Here is a 17,349-nt window from a genome sequence, read left to right as displayed (position 1 = left end):
TTTATGTAAATCACGATCTCATCATATATTTATATATGATACGTTTGAAAAATGCACGGAGTTAAGGGACCTCCTTCGTCTGCAAAGAGTTTCAACCGTTAGGGAGTCCTAGTTGTCAGATAATTCTTCCTTATTATAGGTGATGTGGTTCCAAGATGGCTGCTGACACTTAAACCAACTAGATGCCACAGTGGAGTGTCGGCTGCCACGCGGGCTTTTTAGGCCTAATATTTTGTTGGGCTTTGATCATGATTCAAATAGGGGATGTCTTGAACCGCCTTCTTTTACCAATTTGTTCTGGGGCACCCACTAGAACCTTTTAGGTCTTCTAGAATTCACGGGCCTCTCGTTTTTTTCTTCTTTTTAAATCATTTGGGTCTCTTTGGGTCAGTTTATTTTTATACACATCAGTTTCATTTTTTGTACTTACATATATAAAAATTAAGGATATTTATATATTTTTATGTGATAAACGCACCTTATGAACTCCTAATAGGCCACGACGAGAAGCATCCTATGTTGCTATCCATTTGATGTGATTCAATTTATGATGAGTTTTACCAACCTTTCTCCTTGCTTTTGGAGATATGCCCTAAAAACAATGGCATTCCTACCAATGTGTGTAGAAACATACATATCTTAGAAAATATTTTATTTTATATTTTTCTTGATGAATTATAATATACAAAAAACAAGAAAATATCCCATTTCTTAATTTTATATCTTTAAAAATATTGTCTCATTAGTCGTGATAACAAAAATTACTTGTAATATCGTAAAGTTATTTATGAGTACTAACTAGCTTTTCGTAAATTTTAATCTCTCTATAAATGCTAGATCTCAAATACGACATTCAATTATTATCCCTACTAATTTTACTGTTCGTAAAATTATTATACACGGATTATAAATTATACGATTTTATAAGAGTATTATTATAAAAGAAAACGTGTATATATACCCTAATTAGTCGGTGGTATCTGTTATCATTTATATACAAACACAAATTAGGTTAATAAGTTCGAAATTGGGAGCCGCCGACGCACGGTCATTTTATTTCGCTTCACTTTCATATCGCTTCTCATCTTCAAATTGATCTCAAACGAGAAGCTTCAATATGGGTGATTTATCACGTCTCCATATGTGGATATCAATCATCGTTTATCCTCTAAAATGGTATTTTGTATCATTCTCGACCGGTAAGTTTATGTATCTTTCAATATTCTATTTTCTTACATATCTTATAATTTGCTTTCTTGTAACATTCTTTTAATTTATTTTTCAAGTTAAAACTTTAAACTCATTTCTGTTGTCTATGTTCTTGAATGTGTGTAGTACATCAATTCTGTGTATTTTGTTGAATAAGAGGATAATATTTCAGATAAATGAATTCATGCAACTGTTCACTTAGTAACATGAAATGATAACTTAAAATACCATTATTTATACTATGGGTTGCTGATTTACTTAAGACATGTTGAGTTTCATGATGATTTTCTGCAAGTTATTTGTTTATATAAGAATTATAATTAAAAAATCAATACACATACTTCGCACTTTTTTGTTACTAGTATTTTTTTTTTTTTGGGGATAAATGTTAGTGACTTTTTTCTATAAATATTTTAAAATTTACACTATGCTTGTAAAAGTCATATTTAAGACAATTATCAAAAGAAAAGTTTAAAATTTAATAACTAAGTAAGAATAAATGTCATTAATGGTCTCTTAAATTTGTATTTATAATTACTTTAAACCTACATTTTTTTTTCTTAACTTTATCATTCTTGAAGTTCACCTTTAATTCATTCCAATCTATTGGTCAACTTAATGAAAAAAAAGCCATTTGTGAATGTTACATTTTTCAAGTATAAATATGTTATTATATATATCTTTTAAAAAAATATTTATATAAAATAATTCTTTCTTGTTTTAGAAAATAAATATCATGACATGTTTGTCCTGTGATTATAGCATATCCAGGTGACATGACTGAATTTTGGTGACTTTTTCATCAGAAAGTTGACCGAGAGCCTAGATGAAAAAAAAAAGAACTTTTATGAATAGCAAAGTTAGAAAATTTGCAGTTTCAGTGTCATATGATACAGAATGTTGCACTTCTGGTCTCGCACTTTGCAGGTTAATATTTTTTATCACACAGAATTAAAAAACCTTGCAAATATGGTTCGAAGGCCTAACAAATTTGTTCTCACTGGATTAGTGCATATGACCATATTCACAATGTTTTTTATTCAATTAACAACGTAAAGTACAGGATTAAAAATGCAAAAACTCTTATCTTATGGGACTAAAAGTCTCCTAAGATTAAAAAGTGAAAATAAAAAATTAAAATAATTTCAAATACAAATTTAAGAGACTATGTAAGTTATTTACCGGTTAATAAAATTAATAATATAACAATATGATGTTTGCGTTTTAGGAGTAAAATAATATGAGTTACCATAATGTTTTTATTTGGATGGTAATGATTTGAATTTAAAGACTTGAAATAAAAATCCTCAAATAAATTTAGAATCAAGTGAATTTCAAATATATGGTAATGTTTTCAAAATTTTCTTTTGAATTCAAAATTTTGCAAACTATTCATAATTACGCAATTAATAGTATGTTATAATAGATTTTAAGAATCCTTTAACATTCAAATCTCTAACACAAAAATAGATTTAAAGATTTATATCACACAGTGGATACATTATAGCAGATTAAGACAACATTAAATCAAATTTAAAATATTTGTCTGTATAATACTCACAAAATTCAAAAAGACATGAGCTTTTTAGTTAAAAAATCTCACTCTCTTTTCCCTCACAGATTTCAAGATTATTAAGGTGTGTTTGGTTTAAAAAATTTATATGAGATTAACTATTCTTTTTCCTAATAAATTAAGTAGATTTTGACTTTTTTTTTTGGAAAGGAATATAATAAATATCATTGCAATATGAAAGTAGGATTACAAAAAGAATGTTAGGCTGTGTTTGTTTTTACTTTTTTTTCCTATAAGAAAGATAATTAATGATATCTCGAACGTTTATAATAAATATAAAATCAAATAATTGAATCTCTTAAAAAAATACACACTTGTCTATATTTGAAAAAATAATATAGAAACCATTTTGAATTTCTTGTAGTATTTTTATTTTTAAAATAATAATAAATATTAAAACATATTTGTTTATATGTATTTTCACTGAAACTATACTATTATAATTTCCATCGATTTTCATGTATTTACATACACAAAAAGTTTTTCATAACCTAATAAAATATAATTTATTTTCATAATACTTTGATATGAGATCAGTAATAATTCTAAATCAATAAAACTTTGAATAAAGAAAAACATATATATGAAATAAAAAAATCTTTAGGAGTTAATTTGAGAGTCTTAAAATGGTATGTAGTGAGTCCTTTCTGGCATAGAAATAAAAAGAGAATAATAATAATAATAAGGGATAGGAGCTTACGAAAATATCATTCAACTTACCAAAAACTATAAGTAAAGAGGGAAACGGGCAAGAAATGAAAATATTCAAAAACTTTCCACTAAAATTAAGTTCCAATTTTCAAGTCCGCGCCAAACAGTCCCCTAATTCCTCTCCTATATTTAAGCGCATACTCCCAGACCCAGAGCCACTGCCAACCACTCTCTCACTCCAAACTCCACTATCATTACAGTTGCTTGGGTTTTTTTATTGTTTGTTTATTGTATAAAATTCGCGGAAGCAGCAGCAGCAATCATCCAATGGCGCACGTTAGCGAGCTCCCCTGCGACGGCGACGGAGTGTGCATGGTGTGCAAGAACAAGGCGGCGGAGGGGGAGACGCTCACGTGCAAGACTTGCGTCACGCCGTGGCACGTTGCGTGTCTGAAAGCCCCCCCCAAAACCCTAGCCGATGCAGCTCAGTGGGACTGCCCTGACTGTTCAGATCCTTCCGGAGCGGTGGTGAAACCGGCGGTTTCCGGAGGAGGACTGGTGGAGAAGATCCGTGCGATCGAGTCGGATGCTTCGCTGACGGACCGGGAGAAGGCGAAGCGGCGTCAGGAGCTGATGAGCGGAGGCGCGAACGAGGAGAAGGAGAAGAAGGGTGGTAGCGTTCGGGGTGTTTTGGGGATTTTGGGGGATAAGTTCAACTGCTCCATTTGCATGCAGCTTCTCGATAGGCCTGTCTCGGTATGGTTTACTCCTTTTCCTCTGTTCGTGTGAGCAAATGTCTGTTCCGTGTTCAAATTTGAATTGCTGTGTGTTTGATCTGCGAATTTTAAGCGTTTGACTTTGCAGCGGAGAACATGATGAGTATTTTGAATGTGGTCCGTGGTTTACTCTTGTCCTTGGGGCTGACTTGGGTATCATCAACCTAACGATGTCGTTTTGTGGTGAATCGAAATGGTTTCTCTGGGCATCTTTTAAAGATGTGGGGATTTTCTGTAGTTCTTTTGAGTTTGAGAATATTTTTCAAATAATTCAAACCTGCTCTAATTTACGTTTATTTATTTTCATTTTTTGTTTTGCCAAAATCCATTTTATTTTTTTAAATGAAAAAAATAATTTTTTTCTGATGATGAGTAGGGTGAAAATGGTGTTTCTAGTATTAAAGGATAAGCCTTGAACAACAAAAAAGTGTAAGGATTTTGGGTTTATATTCAAATGGGAAGGATTTTAATTACTAAACTCACAGGACAAGCTTGGATATCCTTTGGTTTGGTAGATGTGGGTCGACATTCTGTAGCGTATGAGCTACATTTGTTATGATATTATGATACCTATTAATATCTATATGTACATATTTGGCTGAGTGAACATTGTCATGGCATCAATTGGTCTTATGTGTGGATAAACTGTAACTTGTTATCATGTGAAAAAGATAACTATCGTGATAAATGCTTATAAATCCCATCCCATCTAGGAGAAGGGCTGAAGATGTGAGGTAGTTGAAAAGCTTGTGTATCATTTTAACTTCTTGATTTTTGTTTCAGACACCATGCGGCCACAACTTTTGCTTGAAATGCTTTCAGAAATGGGTGGCACAGCAGCGCAAGAAGACTTGTGCTATATGTCGGAAAACAATTCCTATTAAGATGGCAAGGGAGCCTCGAATTAACTCTGCTATTGTTATGGCTATCAGAATGGCCAAACATTCCCAGTCTAATTTTGCAGGAGGAGCCCCAAGAGTCCATCATTTTATTCACAACCAAGACCGTCCTGACAAAGCGTTTACCACTGAGCGAGCACAAAAATCTGGAAAGGCTAATGCATGCAGTGGGAAGATTTTTGTAACAGTTCCTCTTGATTATTTTGGTCCAATAACAGCTGAGAGTGACCCACAAAGAAATCAGGGTGTTTTGGTTGGTGAAACTTGGGAAGATAGGATGGAATGCAGGCAATGGGGGGCTCACTTTCCACATGTTGCAGGGATTTGTGGTCAGGCAGATCATGGGGCTCAATCGGTTGCATTGTCTGGGGGTTATGAAGACGATGAGGATCATGGAGACTGGTTCCTCTACACAGGAAGGTATACTCAATGCTGCTGTATAATTTTTATTTCTCTTTAAGTAATCTTACATCTTAATCTCTTGTGTTGAACTGAATTTATCTGAAGTTATTGTGAACTTGGGTGTGCTCGTCTGCTGTGAAGACTTTCTAGAGGTTTATGGGGTTGTAAATGAATAACATAAATACAACTGTTAAAGTTAACCTTTGTTTGTGAAGTAATTATGATTGATGCTTGTGGAACTCTCCTTCCTGAGTTTCCAAATCTTGTGTTTCTAGTTTATGTAATTTGCTATGTCAATTGTCATTGTTACTTGGTGTGGTGATGTTTCAGTTCAATTGGTTGTTGGTAGTAATCATTATGATTACTTAGAAAGGTATTTGGGACTTTCATTCATTGTCTGTATCACTCTATTTTTGGATGGGTATTTATCCTCCAAGGATACATGTTAATAAGCTCATCCATGTAATACGCCTCTTGTTTACTACTTTGAAATTCTCCTTTATCCCCTTGAATGCTTCTAAATTCTTGTGATCCATTGTGAACAGTCATTTTGTTTCTTTTTGTTCTGGATATATTCCTTTCTTATTTTTAGTTCTGGATATATTCCTTTATATTTAGTTCATTTGAATAATCCTTAGATTCAATTGTATGCTGTGCTTGAAAGACCATTACAAGGAACAGTTGCCAATTTGGGCAGTTGTTGACATCATGAAAAGGAATAGTTCCCCACAGGAGCATCACCAACTATGATTGGAGTCTTACGTATGGGATTGCTTGATAGACAAGTTTGTTTCGGTGTCATGGAAAGAATTTTGGGGATCTGAATTTAAATTAACTAACTTATGTTTGCGGCTATTTATTGGATGTCTATGGAATCCATTCGTTTTCTTATTTACACCTAGGTGCTGTTGTGTTGCATTTTGAATGATAACTGTCTCTTAATTTTTTTTTACTTGATTGCTGGTGCCAGTGGTGGACGTGACCTTAGCGGGAATAAAAGGACGAACAAGATACAGTCGTTTGACCAGAGATTTGAAAAATTTAATGAGGCCTTACGAGTCAGTTGCCGAAAGGGTTATCCTGTTCGAGTTGTGAGGTAAGCTAGTAATTCCATGTGCAGAATAGTTTAAACATAAATTATATCATGCATATGCCTGAATGTCATATGTGGTGAGGAACAACTTCAATTATGTAGTTAGGATTTCCCACTGTGCAGTGAACATTTATTTAGTTCTTAAATGTAAGAAAACAGAATGCATGGTGATTTACTATGTTAGGTTTCTCCCTCATGACCATTCAATTATTGTTCCTATCATGTATTATTGTGCTTTTTCACGCATGTGCTTGTTTGGATAGGATGTCTTTTTTGGGTATGTAAGAATGGGCACCGGCAAGAGCAGACACGTTAGATACACTAAGATTTGGTAAAAGTATCATGGGACTGATGCTGAGGTCCATTTGGATAAATGGGGATGCTGATTGCTATAACCCCTATGACATGGTTAAATTTCTTATTATTAACATGTATCAATGCTCAGAGTTTATTTTCTCAGTTGAATTATTTGGAGCTGAATTATATCCTGTTGGAGAGAGAATGTCAGAATTCCTTTTTCCACATGGCATTTAATACTGTTGTAATGGAGCTATATATAAAAAGTGGAACTATATCTTCTTGAGAAAATTTGTTCGCACTATTATAGTTGGTTGGCAAGTACTTCATTTGGTGACTGCTGAAGTTATCCAGTTATCTGCAGACTACAGACAATAGTTAACAGTTAATGCCTCTATGACTGAGTAAATTATTTTGATAGGAGATTAGTGTTTTGCTTTGGTTGTGTAACTGCCAACAAAGGCTTTATCAAGTATTTTGAAAGTTGTCTTCCATATCATTTTGTGATTAATGCCTCTTGCACATTCTTCTACTAATTTGCTCTTTTCATGGGCAGGTCTCATAAGGAGAAACGTTCTTCTTATGCACCACAGGAAGGTGTACGATATGATGGAGTTTACAGGATTGAAAAGTGTTGGCGCAAGGCTGGAATTCAAGTAGAAATTTGCCAAGAAAAGAACTTTATGTGCCTTTGTTTTTTAATACATTCTCTTACTGCGTTCTTGTTTAACTGTTACAGGGGTTTAAGGTCTGTCGCTACCTATTTGTTCGTTGTGATAATGATCCTGCACCATGGACAAGGTTAATTCTTTTTACTGCAGCACCTGCCTCCTCCACCGTGTATATCTTTTACGTGCTTAAGTTGTATTTGAGATTTTACTATTGCTTGTTGCAGTGATGACCATGGTGACCGTCCAAGATCATCGCTGCCTCCTGTTCCAGAGTTGAAGCATGCTATTGATATTACTGAAAGGAAAGCAAGTCCCGCCTGGGATTATGATGTGAGAAGCTGCAGTCTACCTTGTTTGTTAAATTCATTATATTCTTGTAAAAATGTTTGCCTTTAAAACTTTAAGTCTGCATGGAGTGCAGAGAAATGGTGACATGTTGTATACGCTCTACCCTGCCCCCTCTCCCACTATGGCACCCTACAATACGTTTAAATAAAGGATTAAAGTAAGTAATCTAAGGATGGGGGCTGTCTAAAATTTTAATGCAGGATCAAGAGGGCCGTTGGATATGGAAAAAGACTCCACCAGAAAGTAAAAAAGCACCCGGTGATTATGATTGTGGAGATCAGACTACAAAGAAAAGAAAACGTAAGAGCAGAAAGGGAACTGTCAAAGAAAGGCTTTTGAAAGGTAATCTACCCATTCTAACAATTATAATTGCTCTTTCCCGGTCACATGGAAGCTTTCGTACGGGATGGTTTCTGTATAGATTGGCAATTGTTTTATAATGATTGTGCCTAAATTTGTTTGGCTGTATGTGTTACTGAGCTGTTGTAACTTTTAATCAGAATTTAGTTGCCAAATCTGCCGGAATGTGATGGTTCTTCCGCTCACTACTCCTTGTGCTCATAACTTTTGCAAAGCATGCTTAGAGGGTGCATTTGCCGGTCAGTCATTTGTAAAACAGAGGACATGTGGAGGGACAAGGACACTACGGGCTCAGAAGAATGTTATGAAATGCCCATCTTGCAAAAATGATATATCGGACTTCCTTCAGAATCCCCAGGTACAAATATTATTATTAATTAATCATTGCATTGCTGTTTGCTCTTGGTATCATTATGAATCGTTTGGTGATAGAAAGTTCCATCTCATTACCTATGCTAGTTCCCTTTTCTATCAATCATAGAGTCACAGGTTCACAGTAAAATAGATTCTTAGATGCTATGTAAATCGGAAAATTTGCACTCACCTTACCATGATTTTGTTCGCAGGTCAACAGGGAGTTGATGAATGTAATTGAATCGCTACAGAACCAGATGAAGGAGGAAAGCCTGGAGACTGAAGGAATTGACAGTGGAGATCGGGAAGGTGTTGATATAAGTGATGATGCTGATAATGGAAGTATGGATGTGGACATGAACAAAGAATCTGATGGCATGGACGAAAAATCCTACACTGTTGCTGAAAATAAAGAGAACTGTGATGTAAATGCTGAAGTTCTGAAAGCAGGCAAGGATGATAAAGTTGCTGTGAAACAGTCAACTGATACCAAACCTCAACGAGTATCCAGGAGAAAGAAAGGCAGTGGTGATGGAATGTTGCCAACAAAATCCACAGTTAAACCAGTTGCTGTGTCTGGTGATGTAGAAGTTGCTGGTGCTGGGGCTGGAGTTTCTGAGTGTAAAGAGTCTCATGAAACTGCAAAACCTGAAAAACCTAAGAGAACCTACTTGCGGAAGAGAGCTGGTGCATGTGCGCAATAGCTTCAGATGCTGGCAGGAAGCAAAGAGGCAAAAAGAAGACTTAAATGGTTTTGGATGCTAAAGCCAGCAGTCTCTAGTTCTACTTTTGTGCTCTCTTGGCCTTTTCTTACCTCATCTCTTATTTTGAGTAGCTACATGGGATTGAGAACCTTTTGTTATTTGGGTTGGAAGTGGGGCAATGGGTACATAGTTTCTTTTTGGCAGGTTTTATGAACTACATTTTGGTATCATGGGTACACAATTTCTCTTGGGAGTTTTTTAAAGTATGGAACTACATTTGATGTATGATTGTGGGTTACCATCTTTTTGTCTTTGGATCACATGCTTTTTGCATCCAATCTCTTTGTGATAGTTTTGTGATTTCAAGGATGCCCAGTGAAGTATGGCAAACCTTTTGGATATGATGGTGGTGGTTTACCATCTTTATTTGAACTTGAATCAACCAAAGGATCTTCTCACATTGCTCTCTTCTTTCCTTACTTTAGGCTGCAGTCTTGACATCTTATGTTCTGGATTATAGTTTATTCTGTTGCTTGAATTACATGAAGTTTCTCATGTAGATTACATTCTCAATTAGGAGTTAATCTTTAAATATGTTTAAATGCCACTTTCAGTTTCTTTTCTAGACTAAGAACCTGACAAGCATGTTGATTAATGTGAACAGAATTAGTGGACTTGCCTCGTAAGTGCAAATTTAGGCTGTCATCAGAAATCAAAGAGATGGTATCATGTATGAACACGCAATATACAGAACGAAAATGATTTTGGTGAGGATAATGACTAGTATTTGTGAATCCACAAAAAAAATGCAAAGCAGTAAGGGCCATTGGATTTCTCATTTCATCTATAGTTCTTTGCCCTTCACATGTTTTGGCTGTATTTAATCTAAATTTGTGGCAAACATGGTGCAGGTCCTATTTCGCAAAAACTATAACTGGCTTTTGGCCTACCTAATTCAGATTCTGAGAATAATTTTGCTCCTCAAGTTTTTTAACGAGTGCTGTCTTTTCCTCTTGAGACAAGGCATTGAAAATAAATACTGATTTGTCTCCGATATCATCCTGCAAAATGAACAAAATCACAGCTTATTCAGACAAAGCCATTACAGTCCTCAACAGCTGGAGAGTTGAGACGTCTTCAGTGACAAGTGTTAAAGATCTTAAGTAAACTATGAAGGGCAACTGAACGCAATCAGCACCAACCAAACTTATTCTACCTTAAGAGGTTGAGTGAACTTTCTTCCAGCAAATATGACGAACAGCGCCATCCACAAACCCAACAAAATGAGTTTTGTACCTTCATCCATTAAACCAGTCTGCACCACATAAAAGGTCAATCATGAAGAAACATTAAAGCCCGTAGTAAGCTCACAAATCTCATTTATTGATGCAATTGCCAGACATCAAATTCCCCGAATTAGAAATAAGAAACGTTAGCCCAAAGGTAAGAGGTTTTGACATTGTCATATGATAACAATAACAAGACAAACTAAACTTTAAGTGTGAGTATGACCATATAAGCCATTGCCACATACCAGGTGCCCAAGAAGAACTGATGGGATGATAAATGTCAATATGCCAGCTTCCAACTTGCCGTAGCAAAGCCCTATCACAAACAAATGGGATTCAAAAACTTGTTATGAAGGTTGAACACCCTGCTTTGCACGGCAGTTTGAAGATCTGTTATAAGCTAATATGCGTTAAACATAAGCATAAATATGACAGTACTTCAGCTTGGGTGTTAATGAATTTGAACAAAGATTGTTTCCACTCCTACAAAATCTAGACATCAAGATGGAATAGCTTGTTTCCAACTTGCCTTGGTGCATCAGCCACCTTGAAACTACAATTACAACGTTACATGGGCCAAAGCGTCCAATTTCATCTAAATTATTACTTAATTCACGTAAAAGCCTAGCAAAATGATTAAGAAATTAACAAGAGACAAAAGTACGTCAAGCAACAACCCGAGAGTTGATATTACAGCAATCATATAAACATATATACCTTCCTTGAACACAAGGCCCGTCAAAGCAGCAAACAGCGGACCAACAAACCACACAGCCGTCGGATTTTCAACAACATACTCCACCAAACTCTTCCCCGCCGGTTGAGCCAAAGTTGCATACGTTCCCAAAGATCCAACTGCACCAATCACCCACAGCGCCTGAAGCGCGCGCTTAATCTCCGTAACATAAATGTGAATCAAATACAGAGACAAACCCAATCCACAAGCTCCCAAACCATAAAACAAATCCAAATTTCTCCTGATTAAGTCAAACACTTCCAAATCACTATTTTGTAGGAAGGCCGCCGAAGCCGCAGCCACTAATGACACAGCGGCGGTCACGAGCCCCGATCTGTAGAGTATGACTTCTTGAACGTCGGATGATTCGATTTTCCACGGACCATACACGCCTCGGTAGACGGTAGTGGACTCCGTCGGCTCTTCCACGGCTTGGCATTTCACAGGAAGCGTTGAGCGGCAGCTGCACCCGCGGCGGCGAATGATCAGAGGCGAATTGAGGCGGAGGAGCAGAGATTTAGGCAAGGGTTTGATGCATAGAGGAGGAAGAATGAGTGTAGTGGACATGGTTGTTTGGGGGAAATATAGTTGCCGAATACGAATCACTCCTACCCGCTAATTTTGGATTAGTCGTTGGGGAAATCAGAATCTGTATTTTCCCTTTTTATTTTTTTAATTTAGTATTATATTTTTTGTGATAACGATTTAAGCAGAAAATAGATATTTCAAGTAGCACTTTAAGAATTTCCTTTTGGGCCATTAGTATTAGTGGGCCAGTTAAAGAAGATAGAAAGTCGGGAGTATGGGCCGGAAAAGCAAAGCCCAATGCTTTTTGAAACGGATGGAAACCTCTTCTTTGGTTTAATTTTCATTTTCGATTTTTAGAAATGTGATAGAAGCAAATACATATTTGTTTTATATGTATTCTCATTCAAAATATTTTAATCATAACTCTCATATCAATTGTTATTTTTTCTTTTCATATATCTATATATAATTTGACATTGGAGTATTCTTTTTTCAAGTTTAATATAAAAAAATCGAATTCAATCAGTTTAGTATCAGCAAGTCAGGTAGCAACAAGCTCAATTGATGCAACACTACTGTTGGCCTATTGGTGAGATAATAATCAGTTCAGACTCAATTGTAGTATAGTGATGGCCCATCTAACTGGGTTGATACGTCAGCCATATTCTACACCTCAAATGACATGTTACAATAAAAATGTATCAACAGAGATAACCCTGCAAACTGTTGGATCAAAATTGCAATTTATCCACAAAAATTTTACAAAATTCATTACCTAAAACGCACCAAATTAAACTTTGAGACTCAAAGCCAAGAAAAAAGAGAAGCATCTCCAATCAATATCTATACATATAGCTTAGTTTCAAAAAACTAACCCATCCAACTACATTTCTTTAAAAAATAATATTTAGAACTACATATAATCCAATGACAGCATTTGTTTTAGCAGCAGTGGCCTGAAACTGAATCAGTGATTCTGCTAATGAACTCAAAAAAAGAAATGAAGAAACAACAGTAGTCGCAACCATCCATCACGCTTGAAATTGAAAAGCCTGCATTGGAGGTGGGAAATCGCCGCCGCAGCCGCAAAAGTTGACGGTGGCGGTGGGTGCCGAAAGCGTTAGGGTGAGGTCAAATCCGGCGTGGTCCCCCTCCCTCTTCACGCTGCATTGATGTCGACGCCGTCAAGTCCCACCACGCCCGCCTACAGACCAACCATCTCATCTATCATTCTCACTTCTATATTCAAACAAAAAGGAATATCATCTTCAAAACATTATTAATAAGCTTTCTACATCTCATGTCTTCTCAAACCGCCTTTAATTCATTAGCTTACAAACAACCCTTCATTCCAATCTTATTTGCATGTAAATGTTGGGACAAGGTAGCATTTTTCCTTCTGTAATCTCTCTTAGGTTTTCGTTCATTTTTTATGGAGAAATATTGGCAAAATACTGTTTGGACAATAAAATAATGTTGCTTATTTTTTAAATTTTTTTTATGGACTAAAAGGGTAAGAAGAAAATTTCTCCTCGTCTATTATAATGGATAATATTTTTTTTAGAATAATTACATTTACACTTCAGATCTATAATCTATTTACACGAAACATCTTTGTCTTTGCATAATTATAAAAATTACCCTTACAGTAAAAAACTGAGATAGTTTGTATAATAATCATGATATTTTTGGGGTATATGTGTAATTTAAAAAAAAAACAGGAATGATTTATATAAATGATATTGACGTTTTCAGCATCTATATAATATATTCATTCGTGACAACTCATTATATGAAAATATTTTATTAGATGGTTATTGATTTTAGGAGTATTTATAATTTTTTAAATAATAAAAAATATTTATAATTATAATAAATATCAAATAACATATTATAATTTTCCCAAATGTTTTTGTTTCTTTTATGATGGTCAGTTTTGGGACAGTATGAGAAGAGTGAGAATCTATTACAGAAATGGGAAGAATCAATTTAGAGATGGGTGTGAATGTGAACAAGTAGCCCATATCTATATCTACTTTCTTTGGGCTTTTCTATGATTTGGTTCTTGGCCCACAAAACATCATGCGTAACCTCAACTACACTACACTACACTACACTACAACCCTATCCTTGTCTGTCCTTTGTGTCTATCCAAATTCAAATCTCAACATCCCTATATATATCTTCACTAGCTGAGATTCACCGCCTACAACACCCTCACTTTATTTCATATTATTGGATTGGATTGGATTGTCCGTACAAGAAATTTTTGAAAAGTATACGTGTTATTAATCGAGTGCTCCCAAATTTACTCTCAATTGATTTAAATAAAAAAATATTAGTTATGTGTTTTTTTATTTAAGATTTGATGTTGGCTTACGTTAACTATACTAAACTCTTGACAGTGTTGTATTTACAGAATTAGTGTACGTATCGCGTGTTTACGTATATAATAAATTTGTAGTTGAATCGAAAAGTCCAGAATAGAAGTATCAGCTTACGTAAACTATACTTAACTCATGAAAGTATTATATATTCATGGACCTTGTGAAATGTTCGATATGTGTCAGCTTCATAGAATCAGCTCTCGCATAGTTACATTAGTTGTTCAAATGTCTGATATGTTTCAAAATTCAAATATAGTATAGCAGAAGTGCTGCCTTTTGTGAGTTACACCCAACCCTCGATGGTTCTACAATATTAAAGGATCCATAGTTGGGTTGATTGTTAAAATGTCTGACATGTTTGTAATTGAAAGATTAGGAAAAATAGTATTTTTGGTTTCATATGTTAGGAATTTTTAATTTAGTTCCATTTATTTTGATTTTAGAAATTTTCTTATTTTTAAGTCTTCACGTGACTTATCCGTCCAATGATTATCAGAGAAGTAAAGAGGGCGTTTGTCCAGCACGTGTGTAAATTAACGATTAAACACTAATTATTGAACAGAAAAATCATTTAAAAACTGAAAATAATTTTTCTTTCTAATTTATATAATGTAACATAAAAAAATTATAACAAAAAGAACTAAATTAAAAAACGAACCAAATTTATAGAAATAAAATTACAATTTTCCAATTAAATTGTATGACCCACTTCTTTTTCTATTTTTCTTATTTAATAATGATTAAAAGTAGACTTCATCAAAAGCAGCAAATATAAGGACTCACTGCCAAACAATTTTTTCTTTTTTCTTACTCTATAAATTACCATAATTTTAAAAATTATGGTAATTTGATACTATTAATCGTATCAAATAAAATTAATATAGAATTTCATTTTTTATCATAATTAATTAATATTTATTAAAATATTTATCATTCGTGATTAGGTTTTATTAGCTACGATTTTTTTCTTTTTAATTATAGTGATTAATTACAGGAAAATATTATATGTTTTCAAGTGAGTTGAGTACAAATAAATACAATCCACGTAAGAATTAAGGACCCACTTTACTAGAAAATATTGTGCGAAATTTGTTGTCTATTAATTAATAGACAAGACAGAACTAATTAATTAATGTAGGATGAGTTTGTAATATGATATTGAAAAAAATAATATTAGTAATAAAATATATGATGCATGGCAATACTAAAATTATCATTAACACTAGATATTTCGCAATGAAGGTTGCTTTTTGTTTGTCATAACATGATTTTGAAAAATATATAATAGCAACAAAATTAATTAATTATTATTATTGAAAATTAGTGACACATGTGCATGTATAGTAATAACACAATCATAGCGATAATTATATTTATTGAAAATATAAAATTATCATTAATAATAGGTATATTTTAATTATAAAAAGTTATTGTTTTTCCATAATTATTTCAAAGATTTAGAGAGACAAGAACTAATCTAAACTGTCATTAATAATTAGTTCATTATAATTGTAGTAACAACTATATTTTATTGTTAACAAATTATCATTATACACGTGTTAATTACTGATAGAAATAATTATATTCATTTTATTTTTATGATTAAATTAGTATTAATGACAATTACTATATAATTCTTATATAACTAATACAAAACTAAAAAAATCATTACTATTACTAGGATACGCGAATATATATATATATATATAAAACTATTGTGACTTATAATCGGTAATAATTTTCATTGGTAATTAATACTGTAATATTTCTCGTGTTCCATAATAAATTTAAATAATTATTACCTAAATAAATGATGAAGAAAAGATGTTAATTTATTACAATTTCCGCAAAGCTATATAATTCCTGCATGCATAGTGCGTAAAAAGCGACTTCAGTATCCATATTATCACGCTTTAGATTTTCTTTAGCCTTAAAAAGTTCCTTTTTGACGCTTTAGTTCTCCACGTCCTGGACTCACCCTTAGCACGCTTAAGTCGTTAATCACTACTTACAAGACTAACTTTTATTCCTCCTCTCCTACTACAAATCTTTTTGAATGTAGAACTTTCCAAGCATCACTTATATTATAGATTAATTAGTCCCGCCCCCAACTTCAAAAGTGGACTCACAATTTCTCTCTCTCTCTCTCTCTCTCTTTTAATCGTAGTGGTCCAATACCTAACTTGTAACTTTAGGAGATAATTGGAATTGACATAATTAGAGATATTATATATATATATATATATTTGTAATTGAGCACACTCGATGCATGTGCAAAGTATAAATAAAGATTATTAATATTTATGTGTTTGGTTATGTATAGTTATATATTTGTGAAGAAAAAAATATTAATTAATTTTCATATACTTTTAACGTCTTTTGCTTTATTAGTAGGGTAAATATATACACTACTTGAAGTTTGTCTGAATTATTAATACATCTCAGTTATAGGTTGAAAATTATGTAAGTATCTCATATGTGGTTTGTAAAATCTTACAATGCTTGTAGGAGAAGTGTGTAAGTGCGTGTGACGTGGTAAGTACAACAATAGCCTTAGAATTTTCGACCCAAAAAAAAGTTGAAAAAATATATTTTTGAAAAGACAAAAAAGCTCTTTATTAGTGCAGTATCAAGAATAAGCACCAGAATATAAACCATCAGGTTGTTCTCTTTATCAGTTCACTCTTGTTTAGGCCGTCACTTTCCGCCGTCGATGTGAAGGTCATTTTCGGTCATGGGCCGCACCTCTTCTCTCCATCAGTTCAGTGTCATTTATTATTCAATTCATTTTCACCACTTTATCACTTCACTGGTTCATCAGTCCCATCTCACTAGATGATAATTGTTGAAAATTGTGCGGGATCAATTACCAATCGGAACTCTAACAAATACAGTTATATATAATTAAAACAAACCTCAAGTGAGATCATCGTAATTTTCAGTCTAACAAAAATACATTTATAATCCATCCAATATAGATGTAATTTACCTTTATTAGTAGTGTGTGCATGTGTGTATTTGTATACACATATATCAAATAGGGGAGAGGATGGGTTGGGGGGGGGGGGGGTT

At 33.8% G+C, this 17,349-nt stretch overlaps 2 protein-coding genes across 2 annotated transcripts; one reads left to right on the top strand and one right to left on the bottom strand.

The window, feature by feature from the left end:
• LOC105168484 (E3 ubiquitin-protein ligase ORTHRUS 2) lies at positions 3,591–9,622 on the top strand. Its single transcript, XM_011088586.2, has 9 exons — positions 3,591–4,189; positions 4,993–5,528; positions 6,481–6,606; positions 7,457–7,556; positions 7,640–7,701; positions 7,796–7,901; positions 8,120–8,261; positions 8,420–8,637; positions 8,846–9,622. The coding sequence occupies exons 1-9, from the start codon at positions 3,761–3,763 to the stop codon at positions 9,335–9,337; spliced, it is 2,211 nt and encodes a 736-aa protein (XP_011086888.1). The 5' UTR covers positions 3,591–3,760; the 3' UTR covers positions 9,338–9,622.
• On the bottom strand, positions 10,038–12,004 carry LOC105168483. Its single transcript, XM_011088585.2, has 4 exons — positions 11,344–12,004; positions 10,872–10,942; positions 10,554–10,652; positions 10,038–10,398 (listed from the first exon to the last, which is right to left on the bottom strand). Exons 1-4 carry the CDS (start codon positions 11,927–11,929, stop codon positions 10,288–10,290), a joined length of 867 nt encoding a protein of 288 aa, XP_011086887.1. The 5' UTR covers positions 11,930–12,004; the 3' UTR covers positions 10,038–10,287.

Source organism: Sesamum indicum, linkage group LG8 (assembly GCF_000512975.1).
Source record: "Sesamum indicum cultivar Zhongzhi No. 13 linkage group LG8, S_indicum_v1.0, whole genome shotgun sequence".
NCBI classification, from domain to species: Eukaryota; Viridiplantae; Streptophyta; class Magnoliopsida; order Lamiales; family Pedaliaceae; genus Sesamum; species Sesamum indicum.
The sequence above is the reverse complement of the archived record's forward strand: the minus strand, read 5'-3'. Positions and strand labels throughout refer to the sequence as shown.